Consider the following 16,956-nt stretch of genomic DNA (forward strand, 5'->3'; position numbering starts at 1 on the left):
AAATACAATAGCGAAAACCTACCGGGGACAAACATTACCTAAGTTGACGGAAGGAGAAGGAAAGAAAAGAATGGACTCAGTAGAATTTCTGGTGTAATTTTGTTGAATGACAACATTGTCTGACTGGCTTAATGCAACCTAGATTGTATACCTAAAATGGATGAGAGGTGGGGGTGGGGGGGGTGGTTTGGGAGGAAAGGGGGGGGGGGGGAGAAAAAGTCACTGTATATGTGTGAAAAAGAAATAGTGTATATCATGGCTAAAGTGATTTATGGTGTGAAAAATAAAAAATTTAAAAAAAAGACAGTTCAAATTTCAACCACCCTTTGCGCAAAGGTATTCTTCAAATCATCTCCTAATCTTTTAACCTTAAAAGGTTATCGCCTTTGGTTATATCACACCTGGCAAAGAGAAGCATTATGTTATCTACCATACTTTTGCCCTAAATAAATTTGTATACCACAATGAGATCATCCTTCTCTCTCCCAGAAACATAAGCTTGGCTGTCTAATCTCTCCTCAAAACAGAAACTACATACGGGCAATATGCCGGATTAAATATTCAAATTCACTAGTGTTTTACCCATCTCACCAACTCAGTTTAGCAGCTGAAAAACTACCCTCTTCACCATCAGAACCAATTTTTTTGTCATTTGTGATTTTGTCACACTCACCATATTCATATTTGGTGTGTCCTAAAAATCAGAGTAGGTAAAATTCTAGAAAAAGAATCTTAGGTCTGTATGTGAGGTCACGTATACACCCGGATAATAAATCCAAACTTTGAAAACTGACATCCATCTTGTCAAGCCCATCAAAAGGTTATGTTTAGATAAAATACCCCATCAGTCAGTCTTCTCAACTCCAAACAATACAAATTTCTTAATCTGCTTGATGGGATATGCAATGTTTCTCGATTTGGATAAAACTCCTTTTAGATTCCTCTTAAATGAATGAACTCACTTTCCCCACATTAAACTCCATTTGCCAAGTTTTGCACACTCAAAGTATCGATGTTCTATCTCAGAGTCAAAAACTTCCTCAATAACATGCCCCCACATCATCAGAACCCTGTCCTCCTCCTCTGGGTTATTAACTCTAGTCATAATCAAATCGAGGGCCAAGAACTGACCTGCAGTGTACTCTACTGGTTACATCCCTTCAGAACCATATTCAAACAATCTATTTCTTCAACTTACACTGACACACTTACCCTAACACCATGTGCTCATTTTGTGCCAGCCTAACGATTGGGGAAGCAATTTAGCTCTGAAGGTTATCAACCAGAAATGTTAACTTTCTCTCCACAGATGCTGCCTGGCCTGCCACGACAGAGTACTGCAGTATAATGAAAGCAATTGGGAAGAAAACAGCCATAAATTACTTTGCAGGTGACTGCAATCGTGGAGAGGCTGAAGCAGTAGTGAGTTGGAAGGAGTGCCAAGACTGGATCATGTGATTTTTTTTTGGATGGGCAAGAAAAGAATGGAGCCATGCAAATGCATAAAAAGCAAGGCTGACAGGATTGCTGTAAAACCAGGGAATACACGCAGCTTGAAAAATCACCATGTACACGCTGGGTCAGTGGAATACTGGTTACTGTCATCTTGTTATCCGTTACAAGGTAGATTTTGAATTTTACAATCCATGTTTTAATGTTCTGATCCATGATAAATATTTCGCAGCACGCAAAGATCTTATCAAAAGCTGGCAGTAGTTCAAATAATTTTTCCACAGCCAAATTCATTTGTCAGTAAAGGAAATCAAGACCATAACAAAAAATCATCATTAATAGATCCTGGATTAAGCAACTAAGTGTCACTGCGTAACAGTTGCCATACTTTCAAGTACTTGGGCCAAATTTAATCAACATTCAGTAAAAACAAAACTGGACAAATTCAATGGCAGGATATCTTAACTAAAGTCTACTGATTCTCCGTCACATTGAATCTGAACTCACAATCCCTTGTAAGGAGCTCTTCAAAATCGATGGTAAAAGAAACCCAGCGTTGTGTAATTATAAGGTCCTCATATCCCCAGATACTGATGTTCATTGATTTAGCTCCAGGTTCCGATGCAAGGCCAGTAAATATAATTGGTTCCTTGGTGAATTTATACGAATACCAGCACTGGCCTTCGTCAATTGAAAATCTAGGATGAAAAATATAACTTCAAATTGTTTCCTACATTTGTTGAAAAATTAGAATTAAAACAATCTTAACACTCCACTGCTGGATCCCAGCTGGTCAAGCAGCGGGAGAATATTTTGAGCCAAAACCCTTTTATCAAGACTTGGGAAATGTGTAAAGAGGTCAGGGTGAGGCCCTCACTTCAGCCTTTTTACACAGGCTGCTCTACTACATTTCCCCCGCCTCAATAAAGAGCTTGGTCTTAAAACAATGACCATTCTTTTTCTTCCACTGATGCTGCTTGACCCACTGAGTTCCTCCAACAGATTGTGATTAGCTCAGATTCCATTATCTGCAACCTCCTGGTGATAGATACAAGACTAGCTCATCTGGGGTATATGCTACATTACTCGATCACTTTTCTTTTGTCTACATAGTCAGTGAAACACAAATATCAAAATAAACTTTGAAATTTTCAAAACAGGCTTGACAAAAATGGGTTTCGGAAAATTGTTCTCACAGGAAGTTCAAATATTAGAGGGAATTAATGAAGAAAGGACTAGATATCGGGGTCAAATTGTCCTCAATTTGCCACGTTAATTATACTGTTCCATTAAAAGGCAAGCAGCAAGGTCCTTTCATAACGATTTGTGTAATTTCTAAAGATAACTTGAATCTTGCTCTGTGAGTTTGAGGCTTCTTTTTACGGTCGTGAAGTTAGGATATAAAAAAAAGGAGGATATCAGAAATCCTCATTTATTCGAAACTGACTGCAGACCTCGGGCTCCCAACTCTGGCCGGCAGCAGCAGATCTCGGGCTCCCGGCACGAGCGGGGTCTCAGTAGGGAAGTGTCGGTGATCGCCAGTGGCCAGCATTTTTTTTGGGTGAGAATTAAACATTATTTTAATGCTTAAAAAGCCTTCCTTTGTTTGTTGTTGTTTAAACATTGATACAAGTGATTTGCTGTTGATACTGGGCTGTTTTTTTTTAAATGACTAGTCCTCCAAAAAAACATTGATCTGAAATGGGCCCAGTCCCAACCATTTCGGATAATCAGGGTTGTACTAATAAAAGGCAACAGAAGTTTTTGGCCTGAGCCCTTTATCATGAGTTCTGACACCGAAATAAAAAGGTGGGGAGATACTTGTAAATCTGTACGAGTCATTTACTGCATCCGGTACTCCACCTTTGCCAGTAGGTCACTTCAATTCCCCACCCCATTGCTACAGCGACATATCTGTCGACGACCAAGTTCAGGCTACCCGCAAATTGGAGGAACACCTTGTAATCCATTTCCAACCAGACTGCTGACCTCCAATTTACAATAACTCCCTCCCTGCTCTCTATCCCTCATCCTTCTGTCTCCCTTCCCCCAGCTTCCCACCCCCTTCCCTTTGTTCTTTCAGACAGCTATCTTTCTTGGCCCTCTGCCATCTCCCACCATCACTTGTTGGCTTCTCCCCTCCCTTTACCTCTTACCTGAACTCCTCGCCCTCCACCCACCTTTTTATTCAGGCGTCTGGCTGATTTTCAGCACTTGGTCTCAGGACCAAAATGTCAATCATCTTGCCTTACAGATGCTGTGTGACCTGCTGAGTTTCTCCAGCATTGGCCTCTTTTGTAGTGTGCACAAGATCCTATTTTCTTCATCTGTTGAGATGGAGGATTAGCTATGATCGTACTGAATGGTAGAGCAGGCTTGGAGAGACAAATGGTCTAATCCTGCTCCCATTGGCTAGGCTCCTAACAGAGTCCTAATGTAACTACCTTGCATTTAATGCACCCTTCACCAGCCATACCATTAAAAAAAATTGCAAACTGAATTGTATAAAGCAAATGTGCTTGATCAAGCAAAACCTCTTTCAAGCATCGTAAAAACACAGTGATCGAGAAACTTAATAGGTCAAACTGTGTCCTTTAAAGAGCAACCCTAACCCTATACAAAACCAAGGACATTTTGCTCAGACCTTGATGAGGGGGGTTCTGTATCTTTATCTCTGATACATAAAGGACACTATTTGACCTGCTGAGTTTCTCCAGCACTGGGTTTTTACTTCAACCATGGTGTCTGCAGACTTTCATGTTTTACTTCTATCAACCATCTTCAGACTATTATGGATACACGGTATTTTGAATATGCAGCAATATAGTTGGATATAGAATAAAGCTGATTCTACTCCTGGCTAACTCATCTCTAAGGGACTGACCAATAGTTTAACTAAACCAGTACAGGTTATCAAGCTATTTGGGTGGCACGTTTAGCGAAATGCTGTTACAGAGCCAGCGACTGTAGTTTGATTCCAGGTCTGTAGGTAAGGATTTGTACATTTGCTCCATATCAGCGTGGGTTTCCTCCCACCCTTCAAAAATCGTAAGGCAAAAAAAAAAAAAAAAAAAATCTTATGGCATTTTTAGGGGACACGGGTTCATGGGGCGCAAGGGCTTGTTACAATGCTGTATGTCTAAAATTTTAAAGAAGCACTTACTTTATTGTATTGACAGTATTATTTAAATGATGATCCACAGCAACTAATAAGCCTCCAGAGTCCAGAATAGCATAGTAATGGGGTCCCTTTAAAGCTTTAAACCAAGAGTATCCACCGTCATCAGACACATAGACATCAGGAATCATTACAGAGATCGCATCTCCAACACTGCCTGGAAAATGACAAGACACTGTGTAAAATTTCATCCCCTTAGGAATTATGTACATGTTCATGGACTCAACTGTTGTACAGTCTTTCCTGTTGCAGTGAAGAAACTTGCTAGAGGACATTCAATATTTTTATTCTCACTTAAAGGAATGTCACAAGTTCTCTTTCATAAAAGGGACATCATTAAAATTGATCAGCAGGCCAGGAGTTAAAGATCCACAAGAGCAACATTCCAATACGATGAAAAATTGCTGCTCTAAAACATACTCAGACATTTAGAAGCAACATTAAAATATCCAACACTTTGATACTGTAAAACCCTCCAGCACCTACGGGAATTGGTAAATGTATTTGCTGGTTGGTTGAGATTGTGTGTTGTGTGATTACCAACTAACCTCTAGCAGGTGCCAATTTTAAACTTTTGTATTTTTTTTTAACCCATTTATTTTCTGCGATTTTGCCGGTTGTTTGAATTCCAGATAACGGGATTTTACTGTAATTAATTGATTCAACTAAGAGGTTACCAATACTTTGGTTTTCCTTCAGTTATTGGAAAATTATTTTTACCTCGCTCCAAAGCTGTAAAATGCAAGCATTTAATCCCTATAGTGCACTTCCCAACAACATTATAGACAAACTTTACAAAGAGTTCTGGCAATTAGCGCAACTCGAAGAAGATCAAAGATCAAATAGCCAGATCCAGAGAAGGAAGCTTCTCCTTCAAATTAAGTAGCATCAAGACAAAAATTCAAATAGGATTTGGAATTTTGGGAAGAAAGCAAGGATTCAAAAATAAGCAAATCAAATAAAACAAAGGAGTAAACCTGCAGTATCGTAAATGGTCAGAAAATGAACAATTGCCTTTGGTAATAAAAGAGTAATCTTTACATCTGGAGCAAGAAACTGAAAGAATGTTTTCGTACCGTGTGCTATGATCAGACCAACAGCATTCGGCTCCGACAGTGGCGGCATTGGCACATTCAGTTTCTGGGAAATGCTGTAGGAGGCATGGATGTGCAGACTACACTGAAGAACAAAGACAAAAATTAGAAGTGTTCGATAATCAAATGAATGCAGATACTGTGTATCTGAAGAGTGAAAATATCTCAGTGATTAGCATAGAAGCAACATTCAAAGGGGCATTGAGGTAAAATAATTACATTTAGAGATTTAAGAGGAGGAAAATTGTTTCCAGAACCATTTGTGGGGTGGAACGGTTGGCATAGCAGTTAGCGCAATGCCTTCCCAGGACTGGGACCAGGGTTCAAATATTGCACTGTTGCGTGCTTCACGTGTCTGCATGGGTCTTCCCCAGGGGCTCTGGTTTCCTCCCAACGTTCGGGGGGGTAGGTTTAATTGGGTGCAAATTGTGCGGCACAGACCCCACTTTAAAAAGAAATTAAATTAAATTTTAAATTTAACCATCATTACAGTTTTACAAAGTACTTGGATCTAACTTTTAAAAATCTGGACCATTTGAGAAAGCAAAGACATGACCAATTTTAAACTTAGGTGAGTCCCTTCCCCCAAAGAGATCAATCAACCTACAACCACTGTATATTTTGGAGGGTGGAAAGAAACTGGAGCACCCAGAGGAAACCCACACGGGCAGGAGGAGAATGTACAAACTCTTCATAAACAGCACCTGTAGACCACATGGACCACATCATTACCACACTTTCATTAACTGACACATTTTTTAAAATATCAAATCTTGGAAATGTAATAATATTATTGACATTTACAGTTTGCCCCAAATTTGGTAAATTAAACAAGCAACCATGCACTGATCCTAATGTACTTAAATCAAGAGAAGGATAAGAGAGAGAACAAGGTACGGGGGTACAGGAAAATGAGATGTAATAGAAATGATGGGATTGGTCCCTTGGACCCAGCAAGCATCCACATTGCTGAATGGTCTCCTTCATGTGTTTGTTACTGAAGAACTGAAATATTAAAAAAAATTTGCAACAAGATTCTTTGCTCATGATACACATTTGATATTTTCTCATAATTTACACAATTTTGAAATTAAACTTCTGCTTATCAAAAATGAACTGTCATGCATTGAAACTAATGTTCTACCTTACTGGTCTTTGGTGCTACGTTTGCCATAGTAGAGCACAAATGCTACATGAATGTTAAAAAAATGGTTTGTTTTGAATTTTGCGAGTCTATGAAAATTAAAATAAAATATTTTTAAAAGTGTTAATCTTGAACTGTCCAAAGGGCGAGAAATCCAAGATTCTGACCTCGTGCTCACTATGCAACTGAACAAATATCCAGAAATAATGTTCACTGCCAATATTTGTATTCTCTTACTACCTACTCAAGATAACATTGCTTGATTAGGTAGTACACATAATCCAAGAGAACTTGCACAAGAGGGAATAAAATAGTCAGGAAAACTTCTTCACCAGCTCGTGATAGCTTCCAACACTTTCCAGAAGGAAGCCATTTTTATTTAAAACTGCATTCCCCAAATATTAAACCACTATAAAAAATGACAATTAAAAATAGTTTATGAAATGCCAATGTCCAAAAGTATTTCCGTCATTTTTAATATCTTTAGATGCAGAGCTTAAAAGTCTATCCCCATTTGGAGAAAAAGAAATCTCCAAACCTGAACAAAATAAAAAGATGGGTCACATAAATGAACCACATGTTGGTGCGGACTTTTTAACTAGGTGTTCAATCCCTGTTCAAATTTCCATTTTTGGAAAACAAATCTTCACCAGTAGCACCTCAGACTCTGTCCTCCTATCCATCAGCTGTCCCTCTGTCATTTCCCCTCATAATTAAATAATCCTCACACAGGACACAGAGTCAGCAAGGAGAGTCACCACCCACAGAGCTTCCTTTTGACATAGAGGCAACCATTGCTTCTCTGTTGGGTCTTTGAGCGATCCAGTCAGTTCAACTCCCCCACGAGATGCAGTCTTGAAGGGTCCAATCAGAAACATCAATCTCCCACCAATGCTGCTCAACCCACTCATTTGCAGACTTGGGTCTCCACTCTACTGAGCTAAAGATTCAGGTATTAGAGCAGAAGCACCAGAAGAACATCCACTGCAAGCTGCCAATAGGGTGAAAATCCATGTCATCAATTAATGATTTGTGCAAGAAAAAAACTAAAGGACCCACATATCATTGATTTGCCAGAAGTATAGTTGATACTCCTTAGGAGAAAAGGCAACTTCTTGGTAACTGTGCTACAATACTATAAAATAATTAAAAGTATTCTTCACCGGATAGGATTCTAAAGAAGCATACATGACGCAAGGAACTAACAGGAACATAAGAAACAGGAGCAGGAGCCCATCGAGCCTGCTCCACCATTCAAGGTGATCATGGCTGATTTGATGATAGCTCATCTTCACCTACCTGCCTTTTCCCCCATATCCTTTAATTCTCCTACTACATAAAAATCTATCCAACCTTGTCCTAAATATATTTACGGAGGTTGCCTCCACTGCTTTAATGGGCAGCAAATTCCATCGATTCAACTCTGGGTCTTCCTCCTCATCTCGGTCCTCAATCTATGACCCTGAATCTTGAAGCCACGTCCCCTAGCTCTAGTCTCCTCCAGCAATGGAGGATATTGTTCAGATAAAGAGAGTGTTGAAAACTTGGAAAATAACCTCAACCATATATACAAAAATGTTCACATATTGATGGTTTAGTTCTGACAAACTTCACTAAAATGTAACCTTAAACCAATTTTTTTTTAACCCAAATACCCATGCCAGTGGAAGTCAGTTAGAAAGCAGGTTCTAACATTTCTAAAGAGGATTTAACTGTACCAAAACCTGCACAGAGAAGACACTAGCAAAGCATTCATTGCAGATATAGCAAAGGAGGCTTCCACATCAATTCACATCTTCAGCACAACTCACCTCTTCCTTATTTTTGGCAGTTGAATCACAATCACTGTTCTCTGGTTTTCTTAAGGGCTGCCATTCTCCTCCTCTATCAAATGTAATGACAGACTGAACAGAACCATCTAGGAGAAATTTAATAGTGTAGACATGATTCTCAACCTGATTACAGCCTGTGACAAGTTTCCGCAGCGAAATGACATTAAATTCCAAGCCAAATGGTGGCGATTTGCATCACCACGTAACCTACATTAGTATTTCTATGCTCTTGACCCAATCACAGAACCCCAAATACTTAGCTTAATCTACAGTTCATTGGCTAATGCATTTTAGGGAATTCTTGTCCTTCCTTGTAAAGGATGCAAGGGGATACAGGGGAAAAAGATACCTCGTTCTCAAAAGAAACTAGTAAATACAAATGACCCATTGAGTACCTGTGAAGCATGTGTACCAACACTATTGAGGAGACGGAGTGCAAAATAAAACTTTCAAAAGTCATAAATTACCGCATGCAGAAATAGTCATATTTGCTCATTTACCACCTGGCCAACAGATGGAGGTTCCAGGTTTTTTTTATAAAATCTACAAGATCTTTCTCAATAGTAACAGAATCATATTCCAAATAATTGCAAGCTTAACATATAATGAAATTGTATACATTCATCTTTACGAATGGGTTTGATAATACTGCTAAACTTTTAAAGTGTGCTGTTCATTTGTATTGAAGTCCAAATCCTAAAACTTTATCCAGTGTCACTGCAGGAAACCCTTTAGGTCAGACTGCAAAAATTTAAGGCGACCATTTTGTGGATAATTAGAGATGAGCAATTAATATTAGTTTGACTAACTATCTCCTAAACAAAGTAAAAGTTTTGCTGACCTTCTGCAAGAACACTACTAACGTACACACCACGCAGTGAAGTGATATTTGTGAAATCTGTCTCGCCTCCTGTTGTTGTGTACAAGTGTCTCTCAAGAGATTTAGAAAATACTATTCCACGGTCATCTGAAGCATAAATGGTGCCAAAGCCTGTATCTAGATGGGAGGGAAAATGCTACACATTAGTTGCACATCATAGATCGATACAACAGCAATAATTATGAATATGCTGGACATTTCCAGCAAGCTCCACATTTCTGTAATGCATACAAATACAGCCACTCTTCTTGGATCAACGGAGATCAGGGAAATAATTAAATAATTGGTGCGACTGTCCTAAATCAATTTAAATATTCAATCTAATTCCTAGTACAGGCAGCCTTCAGGTTTTGGACCTGAGAACCACCTTTGCAACAATTTCACCACAAGTCAGAAATATCTATTAATTGCAGCTACCTTTCTCATTGTGCTCAACAGACGCTTGCTGTAATTCTTGCATTTCCAACAATCAACCAAAACATTACCCCTAATTAAACTAATGAAAGAAATTCCGTATTTTTCCTCTGGAAATTCTATAATGAGCAAAATTTAAACCTGCACCATATTCGTTTTACTCTTGCGGAAATGTTCAATATTGAAACTAAAACCAAAGCTAAATTTCTTTTTCTTCTATATGGAGAAGGGTTGTTTCCCATGGTGGGAGAGTCTAGGACAAGAGGCCACAACTTCAGGACTGAAGGGCATCTGCTTAGAACAGAGATGCTGAGGAATGTTTTTAGCAAGAGGGTGGTGAATCAATGGAATTTGTTGCCACAGGCAGTAGTGGAGACCAAATCATTGGGTGTATTAAATAGATTGTTAAGTTCTTGATTAGCCAGGACATCAAGGTTATGGGGAGAAGGTCAGTCAGTGAGGCTGAGTAGGAAAATGGATCAGCTCAAGATGAGATGGCAGGGCAGACTTGGTGGACTGAATAGCCTATTTTTGTTCCCCAATCTTGTATTGATATTCTTCACTTATTAACAGATGAGCAAAATTATATTAGACCATTTATATGGACAGTGGGCAAAGGAGTTAAGGGTTATGGGGATAAGGCTGGAAAGGGGTACTGATGGTAGTGATCAGCCATGATCTGTAAAATGGCGGTGCTGGCTAGACGGGCCGAAGGGCCTACTCCAGCTCCTATTGACTATTGTAAACATATTTCACACAATAAAAGCCAATTTAATCAAGTGAATGATTCAAATTGTCAATGGATTAACTTGAAGGTTCTTTAAAGTTTGAAGATTTCAAAACCATGAATTCATACAAAACATGATGCTGAGAAGCGAAAGGGAAATATAGAAAGTGAAATGAGCTCTTCAATCCACCAGAGGTGGAGAACAATACAAGAATAGACAAAACATTTGTGCAGAAATGGGTTTATTAAATGCAGAACTGGAAAATGATACTCATGAGCAAACAAGATAAACACTAGAATTATGAAAGGGCAGAAATGGAAACAAATTTAAAATCAGTAGTATTTTAAAGAGGTGGCTTTGGTGGAAAGCAGACCTAGGTAAAGTCAGCGTGAACTTGGGTTGACAGACTAGGATTTTGTACAGGGCAGAACACAAAGCTTCCCCCAAATGGAATTTTAGACAAAGAAAACTGAATGTGATCTTATCGAAGGAGAATGGAATAATCACATTGGAGGCAACATTTAGAGTGGAAATCGTAATTCCATTCAATAAGGTGACAGTCCAAGCAATTCCAGAGGCTTAGTTGGGCACAATGTTCTGGAAAGGGTTGGAGATAGAACTTGAATCAATGACTGGAATTTAGACTTAACAATAACTAATGTTATAACATTTAATCATACTGAAACTGTGCAGGGAAGCCGCACATTTGAACATCGACAAATGTCAACATGAAGCACTGCAGTCTTGGAAAGAAAAGGAGATGCCAAGTCTCATTTATAAATATGAAAATTGTTTTAGACATTTCACACTGCTTCAGAATTAATATGAACCTACCACCAGGATCATCAACATGCATAAATACCATGTCGTCGTTTGCAGCCAGAATGGAGTAGAACTGTTCAGCGCTTACGTGAGGCAGCTGCGCCATATTCCAGGTATCTCCCATATCCTTAGACACATGGAGTGCCCTTAAACTGGCCTGTGATGATATGAATAATGAGTTTTAATGACAAATGGTGAGTAAATCCAAAGGATGACAAAAATCAAATCTTAAAAAGTACTCAACTATGATGGAGATACTAGTATGCTTGCAAATCCCTGCAAAATCAAATAAATTTTTATCCAAATAAATTCCCATAAGATCTGACCAAATAATATGTCATAGCAAAATTGTAATAGTTTGTAAAATAGCAAGACAAACACTATTGGGTTTTTGGAGCCAAAGGATTTGTGTACAGAGTGAAGAAGTTACACTGGAGCTAAAGGAGACGAGTGAGATCTCACCTGGAATATAGGCTAGTCTCCCAACCCAAGCACGAATGCACACGGTAAAACAAGCACAACAAAAAATTCACCAGAACAATTCCTAGAATGCGTCAATGAGAACTCAAGACTGGGATAACATTCCAACTCGGAAAACAGGAGGTGACTTCATTGAAAAATACAAGACAATAAGGAATAAACTGGGTAAATGCAGGAATGAAGTTTTTTTCAGATGGAAGTGGCCACAACCATGGCTCATTTTCAAAATAAAGAGCTGGCCGCTTAGGACCAACCAGAGAAGAATGGATGGTTTGAAAATACAAAGCTTATGGTCTACCATGCTATTGTACATCCTTTATGTTTCAGATGCACCAATTGCTGAATCTCATCAAGAACACTGGGAATATCACCAATACTGCCTCCATAAAATCCTCCCTACCCACCGGCAGGACAAATAAAACATCTGCATCTTCTTCCAGGACAACATCCCCAGCATCAAGGTCCTAATTATATTTGGTCACTCCATTTGTATAAAATAAATTCACTATTCCATTTGGAGACAGCAAGGGACAATGCCAGGATGTTCAAATCTCCTTTCGAAGTCCTGGTCCATACTGCTGAAAACGTAGCAGCACATGGATGGAACGGAGAATGGGAGCACTCAACAGGAGCCCACAGACATCTAGCATATCAGCTGAAAGAACACTTCACTTCCCACTCACCCCAGTGCACCTCCTTTCCCACCTACAGCAGACTCAACAGGTTTCATGTTGTCCTCATTGGCCATTGGATAATCCACACAACTGGAGTGGAAACAAGTTCCTTTTGCCTGTGCAGCAGCTAAAGGGAAGAATTACATTTTTGTCTGAGTAAAGTCTTTGAAAAAGACTAGGATAATATCCCATTGTACTTATTTTCCTGTGGTGATGACCTTGGAACACTACTTGTTGGGGGGGGGGTGGGGGGAAAATAACCAAATGAACCAACTAGAGGTTAAAACAATCTTTTAAAAGCCAACTTAAGTATGTGCAAACAGTACGTGCAAATGAAAATTACACAAATCTTTACCTTATCTGTCATCACCGAAGCAAAGAGGAAACACCCTCCTAGTCCAAATGAATAAATTTTAGATGCAATAGTTTTGAATGTTTTTCCAAAATCATCTGTTCTTTTGAGTTCCAACAAGCCCCTTGCAGCTGCAAAATAAAGTTTGTAAGTGGTCATGCACATAACCAGCTCAGATTCCTGCCTTTAGATTTACAAAAATATTTAAATCAACATTTTAGATAGGAGTTACAAAAATAAGGTCCAGTTTATTTAAAAAAACTGTTTTACAAACTCAAAAAAAAGCTGGTCACCCAAACAAAAAATTTGCTAAAATACGAAAGCTAATCTGAACTGCTGTTGAATAGAACAATAGCTAAGAGCAAGCAATTATAATGGAAAAGTAATTGGGGAAAAAAATTGGAAAAATCAGTGTACATAAATAGTGAAAAACAAATGATACATTGTTCATCGATTGAGGATAAAGTCAATTCCAAGCAGGAAGACTGAACAGCTTAAAATGTTGACTTGCAGTTAATTGTACTTGTGTTCACAAGCAAGAGAATCAGACAGAAGGAAAAACTGAGTATCAAAAAAATTTAAAAAAACATTTAGAAGTTCTGTTACGAACAGCACGTAACGAGTAGCAAGACAATGAACAACAGTGTTCAATTTTAAACCGCTAATTTTATTTCTTACTTTTAAACTATAGTCTTAACTCGTGTGCGTGTGTAAAAACCATTACAGTCCACGCCAAAATCTAAAAAATTACTTCCAACTTTAGTCTTTCAAATTCAGTGTTAAAACGCAGGCCTTTGAAACTTGATGTCCACAATTAATGTCAAACTGATGGGAAGACTGAAGTTGTGGCTGCTACACTCACGAATTCTCCTTACATTGCCTTTGAAGAAATGTCCATCCACATTGGTTTACATTTCTTTATTTGCTTACATGTACACACTCTGAACAGAGCTTTTTTGCTCTCCCAATAACTGCTAAATTCTGCCTTGTCCACAGGAAAAAAATCTCAGGTTTGTATGTAATGTCATGTATGCACTCAGCTTTTAAAAAATCTGAAATGAGCTATAAAAATAAAAAATATACCTCTAAAAGCATTCAAAAAGGAAAAGTATGAACATTACATCCTAAACATTGAACCGAGACACAGATTGCTCATGAAGAAATGGGATCTAAGTACAGAGTAGAAGCAACTTACTACAAGATCCATTTGGATGGGTAGTGAATAAAATTGTATTTTTTGGTCCCCTGGGGAGGAAAGCAAAGAGAAACAAAATTAAAAATGCACGTTAAACAAGGAGAAGATTTTTTTTAAAATCAGGAGGCATTAACAGTTGCAAATGAATCAAACTCTGAAACCAAAAACCTTCTGGGAGTTTTAAACATTATAAAGTCATGAATGAGATGCATTTTGCTTTTTTTTTGTTGTATATTAAATCACTTACACAGGAGCATAGTCGAATACCAATTGCCTTCTTTTGGCAACAGTATTGACTAACAAATGTTGCCTGGCTAAAATGAACACAGGGATAATGTCCTGGTTAAGTGGTCAGTCAAGAGAAAATAGCAATATCGCCATGCTTCTTTAATTACATAGTCATCAGTGATCCAACTTCTCACAAATATACTTAAATAGCCCGATACGCCACCATCAGACAAGGATAAGAGTTAAGAGATCACCAACAGATCAAATCACAGCTTCGTGCTGTTCCAGAGTTGTGAATAGTAGCAGGTGACCAAACAGAAGAGCATCCCCATCCTTTATGTGTGATTGTTATAGTCACAACTTAGCTTCTACTTGAGCTGAATGGATGATCCATTTCAGCTTCCTCCTGAGATCCCATGGCCAGTGACTAGATTCAGCCAATTCCATGCATTCCATCAGATCTCAGCTGAGCGCTCAGCTGGCAGCAAAGGCTTCAGAAGCAAACATTCCTGCTGCCAATACTGAAGTAAAGAAGATCTGAGCTTCAGAACTAGTTACCCAACACAGAGTCGAGCAATTCAGAAGTATCACCAGTGGCCCATCTTAACCATTAAGTAAATATCTCTAACCAAATTCCATTTACTAGTCCTTTGTGTCTAACAGCAACGTAGAAATCTGCCCAAATAAACCCATTTACAAAAGAGATCATTCTAATCCAACTCATTGCTACCCAGTCTATCTCAATCAACACTGCATTACCATCACCTTCCCAAAAGTAAGCAAGGATAGCCAATAAATAAATGCCAAAGAAAAAGTGAATAAAACCTTTCAAAGGTTTTGCCCTTTCAAAGATACAATTCAAATTTCACATCTCTCCATGGTTTCACCTTCTTTTTATTACTGCCGTCACCTGCAATTCATTATTTCTACCAGCAGCCTTCAATTCTGGCCTTGCAGTCTCCTCCTACCATAATAGAAACTGGAACGAGGTCTTCAAACTCTCTGGAATGGTCTTCATTAACTACCTGGCTCTTTTTCCTACCTATTACTCAAAGGTTATTTAATTACTGCAGTTGTCTTTCTAATTCACTTTCATGGAGAGTTTAATTTACAAATTAAAGTTCAAGACTAATTACTACGAATATAAAAATAAATCCCAAGATAACTTAGTCAAGAATTACTTACCATTTAACAAGACATACAAAATCGTGAATTCTTGTCCATGTTTCTCCAAAATCAGATGATAACCATAACACATTCTGAAATATTAGGAATAATGTCAGGCAAAAATAAAAACTGGATTATACAAATAAATGTCACAGACATGTACCTAGTTTAAATAAACCCCTAGATTGCCAGCCTGCACATTTCAAATGATTTTGTGTAAACATTCCCAACTCACTAATGTAAAATTATTTTAAAGCAAAATTTATCGTGGAATACACACAAAACTGGATACTTTTTGGCTCAAACACATTCTCTTATTTGTGTCTCTCTGCTTACCATGCACTTCAGAAATAAATCAATGCTTGAATATCCTATGTGCCAAGCTATTTTGTTGGCTTAGTTTTTCCATTTGTTTTAAAATTACTGCCCCCAGGTTTCAACACGTGCTGTAGTCATCTTCTGAACAAATCAGATCCATGTTTGATTAGTCATTCTTTAGCACTTGGCTTCCGATGTAATCATTTACCAGTTTCTTAATCAAGCTTGAACAGGAATCTGCCTTGCCAGATATTGGATGTTATTGGATATTGTTAGAAAAAGATGCACTATTCTGGAAAACCATGACAGCACAAAAAGTGACACGCTGGACATGTTCATCTTCTGCAGGGAGTGAAGAACAGAGTTGATGGTTCTGGAGAACGACTGAGCTGCGACAATGACCATGGGGTGGTGCGGTTAGCATAAGACTGTTACATTTCTTTTTAATTGGTTGACTCCAAAAAGAACACCTCAATGAAAAGGCGGCTATTATAGATGCTGAAGAATATCTGGCCATCACACAGAATTTCTGCCTCATAAACCCAGAGATACTGGAACTATTCTGACCCTGGTGCTATGTGTGAAGTTTACACCTTTTCCAAGCATTCATAAGGATTCTTCTGGGTTTTTTGGTTTCTTTCCACCTCCAAAGAAACCATGTAGGTAAATTAGCCACTATAGGACTCCAAATGCGTAGATGAGTGGTAAATTTGGGGAGGGCTGAGAGAAGAATAAAGGGGATAAAGGGGTGCTAGTTGGCCAGGCCAGACCTTGTGGGTTGAAAGACCTCCACTCAGTCCTAAAATTTGATCCAGCATCAAACTACAATTGACTGTCCATCCGAATCGCTGTATTTCCCACATTTCTTCATCTTAATTTGTTCTAGCGAAAAGTCATTGATTCATAAATGTTTCTCACAGTTGCTGTCTGATCCGCCTACTATTTGAACCGTCAATTCACCATCACAATTCCATTTTGCAAAAAGAGAAATTCCATAA

The 16,956-nt window shown here is 38.4% G+C and overlaps 1 protein-coding gene across 2 annotated transcripts in view; it reads right to left on the bottom strand.

Moving 5' to 3' along the window:
- Positions 1 to 16,956, bottom strand: part of LOC138765230 (sortilin-like) — a 64,712-nt gene that overhangs the window by 24,454 nt on the left and 23,302 nt on the right. For both annotated transcript variants that reach the window (XR_011358540.1, XM_069942210.1), the window contains exons 6-14: positions 15,659 to 15,732; positions 14,246 to 14,295; positions 13,054 to 13,181; positions 11,557 to 11,701; positions 9,542 to 9,697; positions 8,680 to 8,786; positions 5,707 to 5,809; positions 4,616 to 4,787; positions 1,960 to 2,150 (exon numbers count right to left, since the gene is read on the bottom strand). Coding sequence is in view for 1 of the 2 variants with exons in the window: in XM_069942210.1 (XP_069798311.1) it covers positions 1,960 to 2,150; positions 4,616 to 4,787; positions 5,707 to 5,809; positions 8,680 to 8,786; positions 9,542 to 9,697; positions 11,557 to 11,701; positions 13,054 to 13,181; positions 14,246 to 14,295; positions 15,659 to 15,732 (1,126 nt within the window). In the remaining variant the exon portion in view is untranslated. The remainder of the gene's footprint in view (positions 1 to 1,959; positions 2,151 to 4,615; positions 4,788 to 5,706; positions 5,810 to 8,679; positions 8,787 to 9,541; positions 9,698 to 11,556; positions 11,702 to 13,053; positions 13,182 to 14,245; positions 14,296 to 15,658; positions 15,733 to 16,956) is intronic.

The sequence above is a fragment of the Narcine bancroftii genome, chromosome 5 (assembly GCF_036971445.1).
Source record: "Narcine bancroftii isolate sNarBan1 chromosome 5, sNarBan1.hap1, whole genome shotgun sequence".
NCBI classification, from domain to species: Eukaryota; Metazoa; Chordata; class Chondrichthyes; order Torpediniformes; family Narcinidae; genus Narcine; species Narcine bancroftii.